At 44.6% G+C, this 17,575-nt stretch overlaps 1 protein-coding gene across 5 annotated transcripts in view; it reads left to right on the forward strand.

Annotated features, from left to right (window-relative positions):
- dcaf6 (ddb1 and cul4 associated factor 6) overlaps positions 1–17,575 on the forward strand; it is a 183,456-nt gene that overhangs the window by 20,469 nt on the left and 145,412 nt on the right. For all 5 annotated transcript variants that reach the window (XM_048540231.2, XM_048540232.2, XM_048540233.2 and 2 more), the window contains exon 3: positions 10,628–10,720. In XM_048540231.2, the coding sequence (XP_048396188.1) occupies positions 10,628–10,720 (93 nt within the window). The remainder of the gene's footprint in view (positions 1–10,627; positions 10,721–17,575) is intronic.

Consider the following 17,575-nt stretch of genomic DNA (forward strand, 5'->3'; position numbering starts at 1 on the left):
GTTTGTGACAGAAATCTTGGCATGGGAGCATGTTGTGGTGGAGTGGCAGGCAATTGGAAGTTCAGAGTCGTTTTTACGGACAGAGCCTTGATGCTCAGCAAAGCATTACCTTGTCAGCCTTTCATCTCCTGAGTTTATAGGAAGCCACATTGTGACCAGCGAATATAGTAGACCTAAATGCAATGAAGTGGGTGGTTGGCATTACTTCTGGTGTAGCTTCTCAATGGTTTGTACATAGGGTCTAATTCAGTCTGTTTATTGATGGAGGCCTGGGATTCCAACCAGAACTCCAGGAATTTCCTGTCATGTCTCTGTTTGGCTTGTAGAAATATCGATGTGTTGTCCCAGTCAAATTCATGTCCCTCGTTGTCCATGTGTAGTGAGACAAGTGAGAATTGGTTGTGATGTGATAATGGGAACTGCAGATGCTGGAGAATCCAAGATAATAAAGTGTGAAGCTGGATGAACACAGCAGGCCAAGCAGCATCTCAGGAGCACAAAAGCTGACGTTTTGGGCCTAGACTCTTCATCAGAGAGGGGGATAGGGTGAGGGTTCTGGAATAAATAGGGAGAGAGGGGGAGGCGGACCGAAGATGGAGAGAAAAGAAGATAGGTGGAGAGTAGAGTATAGGTGGGGAGGGGATAGGTCATTTGAGGGAGGACGGACAGGTCAAGGAGGTGGGATGAGGTGGTAGGTAGGAAATGGAGGTGCGGCTTGAGGTGGGAGGAAGGGATGGGTGAGAGGAAGAACAGGTTAGGGAGGCAGAGACAGGCTGGGCTGGTTATGTGGTGCAGTGGGGGGAGGGGACGAACTGGGCTGGTTTTGGGATGTGGTGGGGGAAGGGGAGATTTTGAAGCTTGTGAAGTCCACATTGATACCATTGGGCTGCAGGGTTCCCAAGCGGAATATGAGTTGCTGTTCCTGCAACCTTCGGGTGGCATCATTGTGGCACTGCAGGAGGCCCATGATGGACGTGTCATCTAAAGAATGGGAGGGGGAGTTGAAATGGTTTGCGACTGGGAGGTGCAGTTGTTTGTTGCGAACCGAGCGGAGGTGTTCTGCAAAGCGGTCTCCAAGCCTCCACTTGGTTTCCCCAATGTAGAGGAAGCCACATCGGGTACAGTGGATACAGCATACCACATTGGCAGATGTGCAGGTGAACCTCTGCTTAATATGGAAAGTCATCTTGGGGCCTGTGATGGGGGTGAGGGAGGAGGTGTGGGGGCAAGTGTAGCACTTCCTGCGGTTGCAGGGGAAGGTGTCGGGTGTGGTGGGGTTGGAGGGCAGTGTGGAGCGAACAAGGGAGTCACGGAGAGAGTGGTCTCTCCGGAAAGCAGACAGGGGTGGGGATGGAAAAATGTCTTGGGTGGTGGGGTCGGATTGTCGATGGTGGAAGTGTCGGAGGATGATGCATAGAATTGGTTGTGTCTCTTGGTGGCTAGTTAGTGTTCACATATCTATATAGTCAATATTCTAACAGTTTGGCCTATGTGGTGTTTCTCACAGTCCTTGCGTGGTACTTTGTTTATTACCCCAGTTTTGGGTATGGGATCCTTTACATTCCATCAGTAGTTGTCATCGGATGGTTGTTGGTCTGTGGGCTACTCTGATACTAAGGATCTGAGTAGTCTTGTGGTCATCTCTGAAATGTCTTGGATGTACGGTAGGGTGATAAGTGATTCTGGTGGTGTTGTCTTCCTGTTGTTGTTTGTCTCAGAGGTAATGGCAGTTTGTGCTTTTTGGGTCTCCTTTTCTTTTGAAGACTCCATATAAGTGTTCCTGTTCTGCTTGTGTGGTTCTGGGTTACTGCAATATGTTGTGGCTCGTTTAAATAGTGTCCCAATGCAGCTCTTTATGGGCGTTGGGGTGATTGCTAGTGTAATTGAGTGTTTGGTCCTTAAGTGTGGTCTTTCAATATGCTCCAGTCTGGAGTTCCCCATTGTGTTTGTCTTTGTGTTCTACTGTTCTTTCTAGGAAGGGTAGTCAGTTGTTGTTCTCCTCTTCTTTCATGAATTTTATCCTGTTGAGGACTTGTGTCAGTGTGTTTCTTCCGGTTCTGTGTGTTTAAAAATCAACGGTGTCATCTCCTTATCAGACACACAGTTTTTGGGTTGTATAACGGGGAGCACTGACCGTTCTAACCTTTGCATTACTCCTTCTGCAATCAGTCCTGATATTGTGGATCCCATTGGTGTTCCATTGATTTGTTTGTCGTCGTTGAGGGTGAAGTTGGTTGTGACGCACAGACCGAGTAGTTTCGTGTAGATGTACTTATTGATGTTGGTGTCCTGGGCTGTTTGCTTGCTTGATTTGTCTGGCAGTGTGGCAATTGTTTCTTTGGCTAAGTCAATGTATATGGATGTGTAAATAATGCTGTTATGTCAAAGGATATCGTCATCTCGTCCTCCTCTATCCTGGTGTCCTTGATGATGTTGAGGAATTCTTGGAATGAGTGGATGAAGTGGGTAGTGTTTCCACTAAGTAATTCAATTTCTGTTGTAGTTCTTTGGCAAGTCCATATGTTGGTGTACCTGGCAATGAGATAGTGGGTCTGAGGGGGGACTCCTGGTTTGTGTACCTTTTTGGGGAGTCTGTAGAATCACAGTGTGTTGGAACTCTCTGGCTTCATTTTTTTTTGTTAGTCTATTTTGCTGACGTCTCCTGAGTTTTGTAAGTTCTTCAGGGTTGTTGTAATGTGGTTTCTTAACTGTGGTGTCGGATCATCTGTTGGTAGGTGTCAGTATCTGCTAGTAGTGCATCAGCTTTCTCAACATATTGGGTTCCTTTTGAGGATTACTGTCATGCATCCTTTGTCTGCTGGTAAGATTACAATGTTCCTATATTTCTTGAGTCTTTCCGGCGCTTTCCTGTCTTCTGTGTTGAATGTGTTCCATTTTCCATTTTTCTCAGTGTTGGGACTACTGTCTGTCTGAAGGTCTGTTGTACTTGTGTTGATTCCAGTGCAGCGAGGAAGTCAGGCTTCTTGGTGTCTCTATTTATAATTCAGTCCATGTACTAGGGCGTTCTTGTCAGTGTCTGTAAGTGGTCGGTCCAAGATGTTTTTAATCCACAAATGTGTTGTCCATGTCATTGTGGGTGAGTTTGGGCAGTGTATATGGATTTTAGCAAGGCATTTGATAAGGTGCCCCATGGTAGGCTTATTTAGAAAATAAGGAGGCATAGGATTCAGGGAAATATGGCTGTCTAGATACAGAAATTGCTGTCCAATATAAGACAGAGGGTGGTCATAGATGGAAAGTATTTAGCTTGGAGCTCGGTGACCAGTGAAGTTCCACAGGGATCTATTTTGGGATCTCTGCTCTTTGTAGTCTTTATAAATGACTTGGATGAGGAAGTGGAAGGGTGGGTTAGTAAGTTTGCCAATGACACGAAGACTGGTGGAGTTGTGGATAGTGTGGAGGGCTGTTGTAGGTTGTAAAAGGACATTGACAGGATGCAGAGCCGGGCAAAGAAGTGGCAGTTGGAAATCAGCTAGAAAAGTGTGAAGTGATTCATTTTGGAAGGTCAAATTTGAATGCAGATTACAGGGTTAATGGCAGGATTCTTGGCAGTGTGGAGGAACAGAGCGATCTTGGGGTCCACGTCCATAAATCCCTCAAAGTTGCCACACAAGTTGATAGGGCTGTTAAGAAGGCGTATGCTGTGTTGGCTTTCATTGGTATGGGAATTGAGTTTAAGAGCCGTGAGGTTATGCTGCAGCTCTATAAAACACTCGTTAGACCACTCTTGGAATATTGTGTTCAGTTCTGGTCAACTCATTATAGGAAGGATGTGGAAGCTTTAGAGAGGGTGCAGCGGAGATTTACCAGGATGCTGCCTGGACTGGAGGGCAGGTCTTATGAGGAAAGGTTGGGGAAGCTCGGGCTTTTCTCATTGGATCGGAGAAGGATGACAGTTGACTTAATGGAGGTGTACAAGATAATGAGAGGTATTGATAAGATGGATGGCCAGACACTTTTTCCCAGGGAGGAAATGACTATTAAGAGGGGCATAATTTTAAGGTGACTGGAGGAAGGTATAGGGGAGATGTCAGAGGTAAGTGCTTTACACAGAGATTGGTGGATGCGTGTGGGATGTGCTGCAAGTGGTGGTAGTGGACTCAGATACATTAGGGACACTTAAGCAACTCTTTGATAGGCACATGGAGGATAGCAAAACGTAGGGTATACAGGGTAGTTTGATCCTAGAGTGGGAAAATAAGTCGGCACAACATCACGGGCCAAAGGCCTGTACTGGGCTGTATTGTTCTGTGTTCTGTGTTTTTCTTGAAGGGCTATTCTTTTCCTTGTTCTGGTCTTTTGTTGTTGTATGCTGATGGCTTGTTCCAGTGTGCATGTCCATTCCTGGTTGGTTGCATCGGAGTACAGAGTTTTTTTTTTGGTGCGCAATTTCCTGCTCATGTTTGTGGAGGCAGTTGTGGACATTGTTGATCATAACCCTTATCATTCTGCTGCCATTCTGTTCAGCTGCCCTCTGTGCCTGTGAATTGTTGACCAGTGGTTTATAGTGTAAGCCTTGTGGCAGTATCTACTTTCTGAGGCATTCATGCAGGAAGTATAGTTGTTGCGGGTCACGCTCAGACGGATGGCATTTTTTTTCCCATCTGCGGGCCATTTTGAGGGTGTTGACCCCTTGGGTGTTTAAAGCTTGAGAAGGTTTGTATTTGGGTTGTGGATGATGTTGTAATCATGCTCGCCGAGCTGTTGGCACCCCAGCAAACCAAGGCATATAAATATAGAACACCAAAGCTTCACTGGAAGCGCACTGAAAATATTTCCTAGAAGAATGATGAAACAGTTGCAACCAAACCCATGAGTTCAGTAAGAAGGTCTACAACCTCCTGTTGGTGTGCCATTGCCCTCTGAGGGGAGAGGCAATAGGACGTTGACAGGATGCAGAGCTGGGCAAAGAAGTGGCAGTTGGAAATCAAGCTGGGAAAGTGTGAAGTGATTCATTTTGGAAGGTCAAATTTGAATGCATATTAATGTATGAGCCTTCATTTGTTTGTTCAATTTAAAAAAAATCAAATTTAAAGTAATATTCCAAGTTTATCTTTTTCTCGTTGTTTACTACTTTGTTCAATAGCTTCTCAGGTACTAATATTTCAAGCTGAAAAGCTAGCGGTTTTAATCTATCTTCAAATCTCCTGTTGCTGATATCCGGCATTAGGCTTGTAAGACTCTTCCTTGCATTTAACTCCCTTGCTTGAGTTTTGATTACCGGAACAGAACATTTAACTTAAGATGCAGTCTAGACACTATAGACTTGTATTACCATTTTATATTTACAATTCCAGCAGCTAGTTTTTTTCCCAAATAATTTAAAAGTTAATTTCTGCTGAAGTGTTTCTGCATATTGTGTAGAATATACAGCACACAAGCAGGCAATTTGAACCACCAAATCCATGCTGATATTCATGTTCCAATAGAACCTCCTCCCATCTTTTCTCATATAAATCTAACCTTGTAGCCTTCTATTCCTTTCTTCCTCATCTACTTGTCTAAACTGTCCCTAAGTGCGTCCATCATCATCACCTTCATTGGTGACCCTTGCAAACAAGGATGACTCTCTTCCCCTCTCGGGATGAGTCCATAGATCACTGAACAGACTGATGCAGCTACTGCGGGCTTTATTACACTTAGGGCAGGTGGTGGTCACAGGAAGGCATGGATGGAGCACTGGTGTGGCAGCGTGCTTCTTTCATAGTTTTTTGCCTGGCTTCCGGGTTTGCCTGATGGCAGTCGTAAGGTGCACGACACCTTTCCTGGATGCTCCTCCTTCACTTTGGATGATCTTGGGCCACGGATTCCCAGGTGTCTGGGGGAATGCTATATTTCACCAGTGAGGCCTTGAAGCACTTCCTCTGTCTATCTGTGGCTTGTCTGCTGTTTTGAAGCTGGTGGTAGAGCACTTGCTTAGAGTCTCCCCTTGGTCATGCAGATGACGTGCCCAGCCCATCACAGCTGATCGAGGATGGTCAGGCCTTGATGTCGGTGATGTTGACCTGGTCAAGGATGCTGGAGTTAGTGTATCTTTCTTCCCAGTGGATTCACAGGATCTTGCACAGGCAGTGTTGATAGTATTGATCCAGTACCTTGAGGTATCTGTAGTAGATAGCAAAGAGGAGGGTGTGAACCATCATAGATAGCTCTGTAAGCCATGATCTTGCTGTCAGATCTGATGTTGTTCTCGGGTGGCTGAAGGCTGTGCTAGCACACTGGAGGTGATGCTGGATCTCTTTGTCAATAGCTGTTTTGGCCAACTGGACACATCTGAGGTATTTGAAGTGGTCACCATTTTCTGAGCTTGCTGAATGGGGAGCTTGCTCCGCAATGCTAGACCATGTTGATGGAGGACCTTCGTCTTGCAGATGTTCAGGTATGCTCTCATACCCCTCCATAAATGTGCTAACAGTGGTCTGAGCACATCCTCTGAGGTTGCACGTACACAAGCATTGTCTGTGTACTGTGGCTCACTGGCACTGGTTGGGGTGACTTTGGTTTTGGCTTGAAGACAGTGGAGGTTGAATAATTTCCTATAGGTTCTATAAGGAAGCTCCACTCCAGAGGGGAGCTTGTCTGCAGTGAGATGAAGCATTACAGCAGGGTAGGTTGAGAGGGCAGTTGGGGTGATGATGCAGCCCTGTTTGATGTCAGTTTGAATGGGGAATGGGTCAGTGGTGACTCCATTTGTTGTTACCATGACTTCCATGTCATGGTGGAGCAGGTAAACGATAGTGACAACCATAATGGGGTAACGCCAGCAGAGAAGGACACTCCATAATGTTTCCTGACTAATGTATGCCTTTGAATGGTTGAAGAAGGCAGTGTACAGGAGTAGGGTCTTTCCTCTGCATTTCTCCTGCAGCTGTTGCATGGTGAAAATCATGCCCATTTTGCCCTTCTGTGGCCGAAAGTTGCACTGCGACTCCAGGAGGAGTTCCTCTGCCACAGGGCAGAGACAGTTGAGAAGGACCTTGGCAGTGACTTTTCCAATGGTTGACAGCAGGGAGGTTCCTCTGCAGTTACCATAGTTGGATTTATTTCCTTTTTTGAAAATACTCACAACTGTGTCATCTTGGAGCACTCCCATAATTCTCCCCTCCTACTGGATAAAGCGGCTAGGAGCTCTTTGTTTCCTCACTTCAATGCCAAAGCGGCAATACTGTATGTGTCTAAAGCTGGTGTACGGTCTTCTGTACTTTGTGCAAGGCTGTGGTATTGCTGACCTCATGGTCTGTAGTATACTGTGGAACATGAACAAGGACGCTTGCCTCAACAACAGACACCTGGCTGAAGTACTTCACCACCCACACCCCGCCAGTGCTTTTTGATGGCTTCTTTATCTTCTAAGAGTACTTCATCCTTAGCCAGCAGGGGGCTTAGGGCCTTGGGTGTTTGGTATATATGTGGTCTAGACAGCATGGAAGAAACCATTCATGTTATGGTTGTCAGCCATACATTGAGTTTCCAGCGCTTTCTTCACCCACTGCCTATTCTTTGTCGCAGGGTTGTTTTTGAACTTCTTTCTTCAGCCATCTGTAGACCTGCCTTTTCTCTTCCGAATGCAGTTGTTGTGTCGTGCTTGGAAATGTCATGCGCTTCTGTCTTAATAGTTCCTGAATCTCATGATCTTTCTCATCAAACCAGTCTTGGTGATTCCCGGTTGAGTGTCTGACTGAGTTTTTGCAGGCATTGATGATGGTGGTCTTAAGGGCAGAGCAGAGACTGTTGGGATCCCACAACTGTATCACCGAGGGCCACTAGTTTGTGAGGAAGAGTTTGTTGAATGAGGCTTCTTTTTCCTCAACTTTAATGCCTCAATGTTAAACTTCTTGTGGCACTGCTTCTGTTGTCTCTGTGATGGTGGGGCTATATTTATGCTGATCTGGCTCATATCAGGCAATGATCCATCTAATAGTTATCCAGCTCCTGTCGTGGTATGTGTGATTTTAACGTCTTTCCAATCCCCCTCTCTGGCAATGATGTAGTCAAGGTGGTGCCACTATTTGGAGCGCAGGTGCTGCTGCGTTGTCTTGTATTTGTCCCTTGGATTCCCTACAGTGTGGAAACAGGCCCTTCAGCCCAACAAGTCCACACCGCCCTTTGGAACATCCCACTCAAACCCATCCCCCTATAACCCACGCACCCCTGAACACTATGGGCAATTTAGCATAGCCAATCCACCTAGCCTGCACATCTTTGGACTGTGGGAGGAAACCGGAGCACCTGGAGGAAACCCACACAGACACGGGGAGAACGTGCAAACTCCACATAGACAATTGCCCAAGGCTGGAATCGAACCCGGGTCCCTGGTGCTGTGAGGCTGCAGCGCTAACCGCTATGCCGCCCCATTTTTGAACAGTGTGTTGATGAGGAGGAGGTTGTTTTCGTGGCATTTGGTCAGGAGAAGGGTGCCGTTGGAGTTTTGCTTTCCAACTTGCGCTTTCCCATTTACATCACTGTAAAGATCTATACTTTTGCCGACTCTGGCATTGAAGTCGCTGAGGATAATTCGTTTGTTCACTGCAGGATCTTTTGAGAGAGATTTGGTCAAGGTTGGAGTAGAATATTTCCTTGTCCTCGGCTGCTGCATCGAGTGTTGGTGCATACGCACTGAATACTGTGACATACTGGTTCTGAGCATTAGGGTGTCATAAGACATCCACTTATTCCACAGGGGCAGTCTTTTGAGTTGTTCTAACAGTTTGATTTTGATGACGAAGCATCTATATTGTTCGCTTCAACCACTTCCAGTGATAGTGAGTTCAGCTTTCTCATTGCTCTTCAGATGAGGAAGTTTCTTCTGAATTCCGTACTTGTCTTTGTGACTTCTTATTTTGGTGGCCTCTAGTTCTGCTCTTTCCCACAAGAGGAAACATTCTCTCTATCCACGCTTTCAAATCCTTCCATATTCAATTTTTAGGTCAGCTCAGCTTTTTTCAAATAAAATGATACCCAGCCTTTTTGTCCTTTCCTTCTGAAAATTCTGTACACCATTTTCAGTCCTGCAAGAGTCTATTTATGATATGGTGACTACAACTGTATGCAGTACTCTGGTCGATAGGAAATTTTTCACACAGGTTTAGCATAACTTCACTTTTTTAAAAAATTCCTATCCCTGAGGAAATAAAGCTTCATACTTTCTTTATAGTCTTGATAATCTTTCTGTTTGATGTATTTGTATTCCATGATCCATTTGTTCACGCTAGTTCACCTGATTTTGCCATTTAAAATCTTGGTTTTAGGTGCTCCAGTCATTAGTAGAGGCTCCAAGACTTGGTACAGTCCACTGTGACATTTTGAGCTACAAGTTATGCAATATCTGGATTGTTTTAATGTGTATCCTGACCCACCAATCAATTTTGTGATTGATTGAACCCATTCTGTACGTTGTCCCTGAGTGTATATTGGCCTGTATCTGTGCACCCACTAAACGTTACTCATTAGTTCGGTTGGCTAGACAGCTGGTTTATGATGCGGAGTGACACCAACAGCCTGGGTTCAATTCCTGCACTGGCTGCGATTACTGTGAAGGCTTTTCCTTCTCAATCTCTCCCCTCGCTTGAGGTATGGTGGCCTTTAGCTTAAGCTACCATCGGTTGTCTGTGGTTTTGTAAGACTGGTGCCTTTTTACCCATGACTTCTTATCTTCTTCTTCTTACATTTAATCTTGCATCCCTAAATTGTATCTCGTGGTCCTGATCTTAGACTGTAGCCATCAAAATATCAAGAAACATAGTCAACAAACTTTTTTTTTAATCATTTGTTCATTTATTGGAAATGAACAGGCTGCAGATTCCTTGTCACCTGCCCTGAAGGGAATGTATGGAGGTTTAATTGTAAGATGATTGGCAATAAAGCAAGTGTAATAGTAGAGATACAGGGTTCGAGAAGGAATTTCAAGGAGGAATGGCAGGGATGGCATTTAGGTGTACTGGATAGGTAAAGTAATGGAGATCATAGGCATGAATTTGGAGGAGGATGAAGAGTGATGTTGGTGATAAGAGAAGAGTTACTGAGACTTGCAAGCAGGAGAGTCCTTGCAATTGACATTAAAATATAGCGAAAACCCCTGAAAATTCCTTTTATCTTTGCTGTACAACCTGCTGCTTATTTCCCTGAAGAAGCAAAGTGCTAAAAAGACCAGAAAAATATCCAATTTGAAATAGTTAGGATGTAAAACAGAAAATGAGAGAAATGCTGAAGGATACAATAGTTGAGAGACTACATTTTTAACCGGCAGTGTGGTACAACATGGAAAGTCAAATTATTACAAGTATAAGGCTACTTAAATATCTTCAATACTTTTGCGATTATAGTATTTACTAATATATAAAATATTTAAAATTGTGTTTTTTGCTACATTTGGTGTGCAGTCACTCCGTTCTGTTTGTTTATTTTTTCCATTTCAATATACTGCTTTAATTTTTCAATTTAATTTATTTGCAACCAATTTTTAAATATTCATTTATGTATATTTGAACATCTTTCTTTTCAGAAGACATGTAGGTAAATTGATTGTATTGAGGGATAATTGCATTTCTGTAAAAGTACAGGGACTGTCATTTAAATGTTTTTCTTTGTTGCTCCATATTTGCAACAGGTAAACACAATTTGCTGGAATGATACAGGAGAGTATATTTTATCAGGATCCGATGACACCAACCTAGTGATAACCAATCCATATAGTAGAAAGGTAAAGTAAGTGATTAAGTATGACAGAAATTGCAATGTAGTCAAATATTCAAATTTGCTGATAAAAGACACACATTTCATCAAAACTTTTCACCTTGCAGTCATCAGAAAAGGTTGCAAGTAATTTTAAGGAAAGGGAAAGCCAAATTTCATACAGAATAAAATGAGGGTGTTGATTGTTGAGCGAGTAAGCTCTGATCATTAGAGTTTGTGTCTTGAATATACCAATAAATGGACAGTTAAATACCAAGATAATAAAATGTGAGGCTGGATGAACACAGCAGGCCCAGCAGCATCTCAGGAGCACAAAAGCTGACTTTTCGGACCTAGACCCTTCATCAGAGAGGGGGATGGGGAGAGGGAACTGGAATAAATAGGGAGAGAGGGGGAGGCGGACCGAAGATGCAGAGTAAAGAAGATAGGTGGAGAGAATATAGGTGGGGAGGTAGGGAGGGGATAGGTCAGTCCAGGGAAGACGGACAGGTCAAGGAGGTGGGATGAGGTTAGTAGGTAGATGGGGGTGCGGCTTGGGGTGGGAGGAAGGGATGGGTGAGAGGAAGAACCGGTTAGGGAGGCAGAGACAGGTTGGACTGGTTTTGGGATGCAGTGGGTGGGGGGGAAGAGCTGGGCTGGTTGTGTGGTGCAGTGGGGGGAGGGGACGAACTGGGCTGGTTTTGGGATGCAGTAGGGGAAGGGGAGATTTTGAAACTGGTGAAGTCCACATTGATACCATTAGGCTGCAGGGTTCCCAGGCGGAATATGAGTTGCTGTTCCTGCAACCTTCGGGTGGCATCATTGTGGCAGTGCAGGAGGCCCATGATGGACATGTCATCTAGAGAATGGGAGGGGGAGTGGAAATGGTTTGCGACTGGGAGGTGCAGTTGTTTGTTGCGAACTGAGCGGAGGTGTTCTGCAAAGCGGTCTCCAAGCCTCCGCTTGGTCTCCCCAATGTAGAGGAAGCCACACCGGGTACAGTGGATGCAGTATACCACATTGGCAGATGTGCAGGTGAACCTCTGCTTAATGTGGAATGTCATCTTGGGGCCCGGGATAGGGGTGAGGGAGGAGGTGTGGGGGCAAGTGTAGCATTTCCTGCGGTTGCAGGGGAAGGTGCCGGGTGTGGTGGGGTTGGAGGGCAGTGTGGAGCGAACAAGGGAGTCACGGAGAGAGTGGTCTCTCCGGAAAGCAGACAGGGGTGGAGATGGAAAAATGTCTTGGGTGGTGGGGTCGGATTGTAAATGGCGAAAGTGTCGGAGGATGATGCGTTGTACCCGGAGGTTGGTAGGGTGGTGTGTGAGAACGAGGGGGATCCTCTTAGGGCGGTTGTGGCGGGGGCGGGGTGTGAGGGATGTGTTGCGGGAAATACGGGAGACGCGGTCAAGGGCGTTCTCGATCACTGTGGGGGAGAAAGTTGCGGTCCTTGAAGAACTTGGACATCTGGGATGTGCGGGAGTGGAATGTCTTATCGTGGGAGCAGATGCAGCGGAGGCGGAGGAATTGGGAATAGAGGATGGAATTTTTGCAGGAGGGTGGGTGGGAGGAGGTGTATTCTAGGTAGCTGTGGGAGTCGGTGGGCTTGAAATGGACATCAGTTACAAGCTGGTTGCCTGAGATGGAGACTGAGAGGTCCAGGAAGGTGAGGGATGTGCTGGAGATGGCCCAGGTGAACTGAAGGTTGGGGTGGAAGGTGTTGGTGAAGTGGATGAACAGTTCGAGCTCCTCTGGGGAGCAAGAGGCGGCGCCGATACAGTCATCAATGTACCGGAGGAAGAGGTGGGGTTTGGGGCCTGTGTAGGTGCGGAAGAGGGACTGTTCCACGTAACCTACAAAGAGGCAGGCATAGCTGGGGCCCATGCGGGTGCCCATGGCCACCCCCTTAGTCTGTAGGAAGTGGGAGGAGTCAAAAGAGAAGTTGTTGAGTGTGAGGACGAGTTCGGCTAGGCGGATGAGAGTGTCGGTGGAGGGGGACTGGTCGGGCCTGCGGGACAGGAAGAAGCGGAGGACCTTGAGGCCATCTGCATGCGGAATGCAGGTATATAGGGACTGGACGTCCATGGTGAATATGAGGTGTTGGGGGCCAGGGAATTGGAAGTCCTGGAGGAGGTGGAGGGCGTGGGTGGTGTCACGGACGTAGGTGGGGAGTTAAATACTAAGCTTGGTTTAACAGTTCAATGGGATATGCTATTTAATGCCGTCTGGCAGTGTTTGGGGCATATGTTTCACATACCAAACATTACATTAGCACTGAAATACATATGTCACATTAGTAATTTGCATCATAACCAGAATGTCTTTTCGGCTTGATGGCAGAAACCTGTTAGGTACGAGCATTACTTTGTGCTGCGACTGCACGTGACAGAACGAAACAGCTAACTTTACCTGCTGCTAACTTGTTTGCGATTTGTAGGGTAATCTGAGGTAGATTGGGCACATTTCGGGTCCAAAAGTGATACCTTAGATCCGTTCCTGAGTTTGGGCAATGTACTGAGAAATGATCAGGACGGCCTTTATCTGGTAACTTAAAATCATCCTGTGCAAGGTGAAAATCTTTGACAAGATGTGTGCTTTTTCAGCGCCATTCAAGTTTTATACTACAAACTGGTTAAATATTAATGTGTGTGTGTTTAAAACAATTCACAGTTAAACATTGATTATATTCTATTCTTTCTATTTAAAAAGGTGTAGAAAGCCTTATCTTTGTGCCAAAGAGATGCTTTGTTTCCACTGTAGCCACTGCCTGACACTTGCAAGGAAATTTTCTTGTTTGTATCCATTTATTTTGTTCTAATTAACTAGGTTTTTTTTCTGAAATGCAATCTTCAGAGCACATGCAGCCTCCAAAGTTGCTGAATGGCACCGTTTAATTCTGCCCAGTAACAGAAGAGAAGCTTGTAAAGATCAAAATAAAAAGGAACAGGAGAAGACAGTTTAGTTCTCAACCCTGCTCTGCCATTCAGTATGATCATGGCTGATCTGACATTCCTTACATCCACATTCCTGCTTTTTCCCTGTAACTCAGATTCTTCATCAGTAGGGGAAAATCTATCCATCTCAGCCTTACATATACACAAGGAGTCTGCCCCATAGCTCTCGGTGGCAAAAAATTCCAAAGACACTCAATCCTCTGAAAGAAAAAAATTCCTTCTCATTTCAGTGTTAAATTGGAATCCTTTATTCGGTGACTATGCCCTCTGACCCTAAACACTCCCATGAGGGGAAATTTCTTCTCAACGTTTATCCTGCCGGACTCCTTGAAAATCATATATGTTTCAATGTGATCACCTTTTCGTTCTTGTAAGCTCCAATGACTAGGATCCTAACCTGTTTAATCTTAGCTCATAAAGCAAGTTGTCCATACCAGTGATCATACTAGTGAAACTTCCCTGAACTGCCCCCAATGAAATATATTTCCTTAGAGGACCAAAATGCAATACTCCAGATGAGGTGTCCTTAGTTCCTTGTACAAATACAGTAAGATCAAATACAAATACAACAATCCTACGCTTATACTCCAACCTCTTTGAAAAAGGGACCAACATTCCATTAACTTTGCTGATTACCTGCTACACATGGGTGATACCTTTCTGTGTTTCATGTACGAAAACCCCCAAATCCCTTCTATGTTAAATCCTTCTGTGGTTTCCCTCCATTTAAATAATATTCTGCTGTTTCATTTGTCTGCCAAAATAAACAATTTCGCACTTTCCCACATTATACTCCCATTTGCCAGCTTTAACTTAACCTATTACTATCTCTCTGTAAACTGTTTGTATCGCTCACATAACCTGCCTTTCTACCTATCTTAATATTATCTGCAAATTTGATTTCAGTACAGTCACTTACTTCTGCCAAGCCATTAGTTTTTATTGTAAACAATTGAGGTCCCAGCACTGATCACACTGGAACCCCTTTAATCATGATTCGCCAACCAGAAGAAGAACTCCTTATCCTCACTTGCTGTTTCCTGCCCATGAGCCAATGCTTTATCCATGCCAATATTCTTGCACTTGGGGCTCTTATTATACGCCTTAACCTTTTGTGAGGTAGCTTGTTGAATGCATTCTGGAATTCCAAATGCAGTGCACCTACTGGTTCCCCTCTGCCCAATCTGGGTGAGACTTCCTCAAAAAAAAACTCAAGTAGTCTGATACGATTTCCCTCTTTTTTGTTAGGAGCCATGTTGATTGTCTTTGATTAGATTATGATTTTCCAAAAGTTCTGAAGAAGTTTCATTGGACCTGAAATGATATTTCTGCTTTCTATCCACAGATGCTGCCTGACATGCTGAGCTTTTCCAGCAAGTTTGTTTTTGTATACCTACCTGCTTTTTGCATCCCTCCCTTTTTTGAATAGGCGTGTCATATTAGCAGTTTTCCAATCCTCTGGCACTTCCCCAGAATCCAGTGATTTTTTTTTGGAAAATTACAGCCAATGTATCCACCTTCCTTGTAGCTACATCTTTTACGATCCTAGTATGCAAGCCACCAGAGTTGGGGGACTTGCCTGCCTTTAGCCCCATTAATTTATGTAATACTATTTCTTTAGTAATGGTAATGGTACTTAATTCCCCCCCTGTATTCATTAGCAACAATGAAATGTTCAAAGTATCTTCCCATCCGGTAAAGACTGATACAGAATATCTGCCATATACTTGTTCCCCAAAACTATCACGCTGGATTCATTTTCTAAAGGGGCCCTGTCCACTTTGACCTGATTTAATTTCCGCGTAACAGTACTACTTTACCACCTGGTCCATCCCACCAGTCTCTCCAAAAGTTCAAATATTCCTGAATGTTAAGTTCCCACTTTTGATCTTACAACCATGTTTCTGGAATGGCTATGAGATTTAATTCATTTTCTTCAATTTGCACCATCAGTTCATCTACCTTATTTTGAATTTTGTGTTCATTAAAATAATGCCTCTAAGTTTTTGTTTATCTTTTCCTTTTCATATATTTAAAGAAGCTCTTATTGTCAGTTTTTATGCTTGTTTGCCCTTGTTTATTTTGTCTGTCTTTACTAACTTTTTAGTTCTCCTTTGCTGGATTCTGAATTTTCCCCAGTCTTTGGAGCTATCACTGACTTTGGCCTCCTTTGTATGCTTTTTGTTCCAACTTGATACTTTCCTTAACTTCCTTGGTTAGCTATGTTGGTTTAACTCGTTGTTTAGAATTTTTTATCTTTACTAGGGGTGTATTTCTGCTGAGAGTCATGAATTACCTTCTTAAATACCTATCACTGCCGGCTTACTGTTAGTCCTGCTAATCTATGCACCTAGATAATAAAATGTGAGGCTGGATGAACACAGCAGGCCAAGCAGCATCTCAGGAGCACAAAAGCTGACGTTTCGGGCCTAGACCCTTCATCAGAGAGGGGGATGGGGGGAGGGAACTGGAATAAATAGGGAGAGAGGGGGAGGCGGACCGAAGATGGAGAGTAAAGAAGATAGGTGGAGAGGGTGTAGGTGGGGAGGTAGGGAGGGGATAGGTCAGTCCAGGGAAGACGGACAGGTCAAGGAGGTGGGATGAGGTTAGTAGGTAGCTGGGGGTGCGGCTTGGGGTGGGAGGAAGGGATGGGTGAGAGGAAGAACCGGTTCGGGAGGCAGAGACAGGTTGGACTGGTTTTGGGATGCAGTGGGTGGGGGGGAAGAGCTGGGCTGGTTGTGTGGTGCAGTGGGGGGAGGGGATGAACTGGGCTGGTTGAGGGATGCAGTGGGGGAAGGGGAGATTTTGAAACTGGTGAAGTCCACATTGATACCATATGGCTGCAGGGTTCCCAGGCGGAATATGAGTTGCTGTTCCTGCAACCTTCGGGTGGCATCATTGTGGCAGTGCAGGAGGCCCATGATGGACATGTCATCAAGAGAATGGGAGGGGGAGTGGAAATGGTTTGCGACTGGGAGGTGCAGTTGTTTGTTGCGAACTGAGCGGAGGTGTTCTGCAAAGCGGTCCCCAAGCCTCCGCTTGGTTTCCCCAATGTAGAGAAAGCCACACCGGGTACTATGCTATGCACCTAGTTCACTTTTTAGTTAACTCTATCCTCATTTTATTGTAATTCCTTTTATTTAAGTTAAACACAGTTGTTACTGACCCAAATTTCTCATTCTCAAACTGAATATTAAATTTTACCATGTTATGATTACTAGGGGATCTTTTCCTTGGGGGTCATTTTATTAAACCTGTCGCATTATCTACTGTCGGATCCAAGATTGCCTGCTTCCTGGTTGGCTCCATGACCTATTGCTCAAGAAAGTTCCACTTTTGTACTCTGAGTTTGTTGTTGTAGCTACCCTTTCAAACTTGATTAACTGAATCAATATGAGGATTAAAATAATCTAATTATTGCTGTATTCTTTTTATATGCTATCATTTGTTAATTTATAACCTTTCCCATTGGCTGTTGTTTAGCTGTCTGTGCACCACTCCTATCAATGTCTTCTTTCCTTTGCTGTTTTTTACCTCCATCCAAATGGACTGTGCAACATGAGATCCTAGATCATCTCTCTCAACTGTCCTTTTCTAGGTCTACACTCCCTCTGACTTTTTGAAAATTGCCTTCCAGTACTTATTCACCAACATAACTCTAGCTTTTTGCTGACAGCTAGCTATGCTAAGCTAAATATGTTCCAGTGTTTTCCCTGACCTCTAAGAACTAGGAGCAGGGGTAGCAATTTAGCCCCTTGACACTGTTCTGCCATTTAAATGATTGTGGCTAATCTCATCTTGGCCTCAACTTCACTTTCATGACCACTCTCACCCTTCAACCCATTACTAGTTAAAAATCTAAATGCTCCTTAAATTTACTCAACACCTTGGTATCCACTGTACTCTGAGGTAGTGAATTCCACAGATTCTTC

Source organism: Stegostoma tigrinum, chromosome 12 (genome assembly GCF_030684315.1).
Source record: "Stegostoma tigrinum isolate sSteTig4 chromosome 12, sSteTig4.hap1, whole genome shotgun sequence".
Classification (NCBI taxonomy): Eukaryota; Metazoa; Chordata; class Chondrichthyes; order Orectolobiformes; family Stegostomatidae; genus Stegostoma; species Stegostoma tigrinum.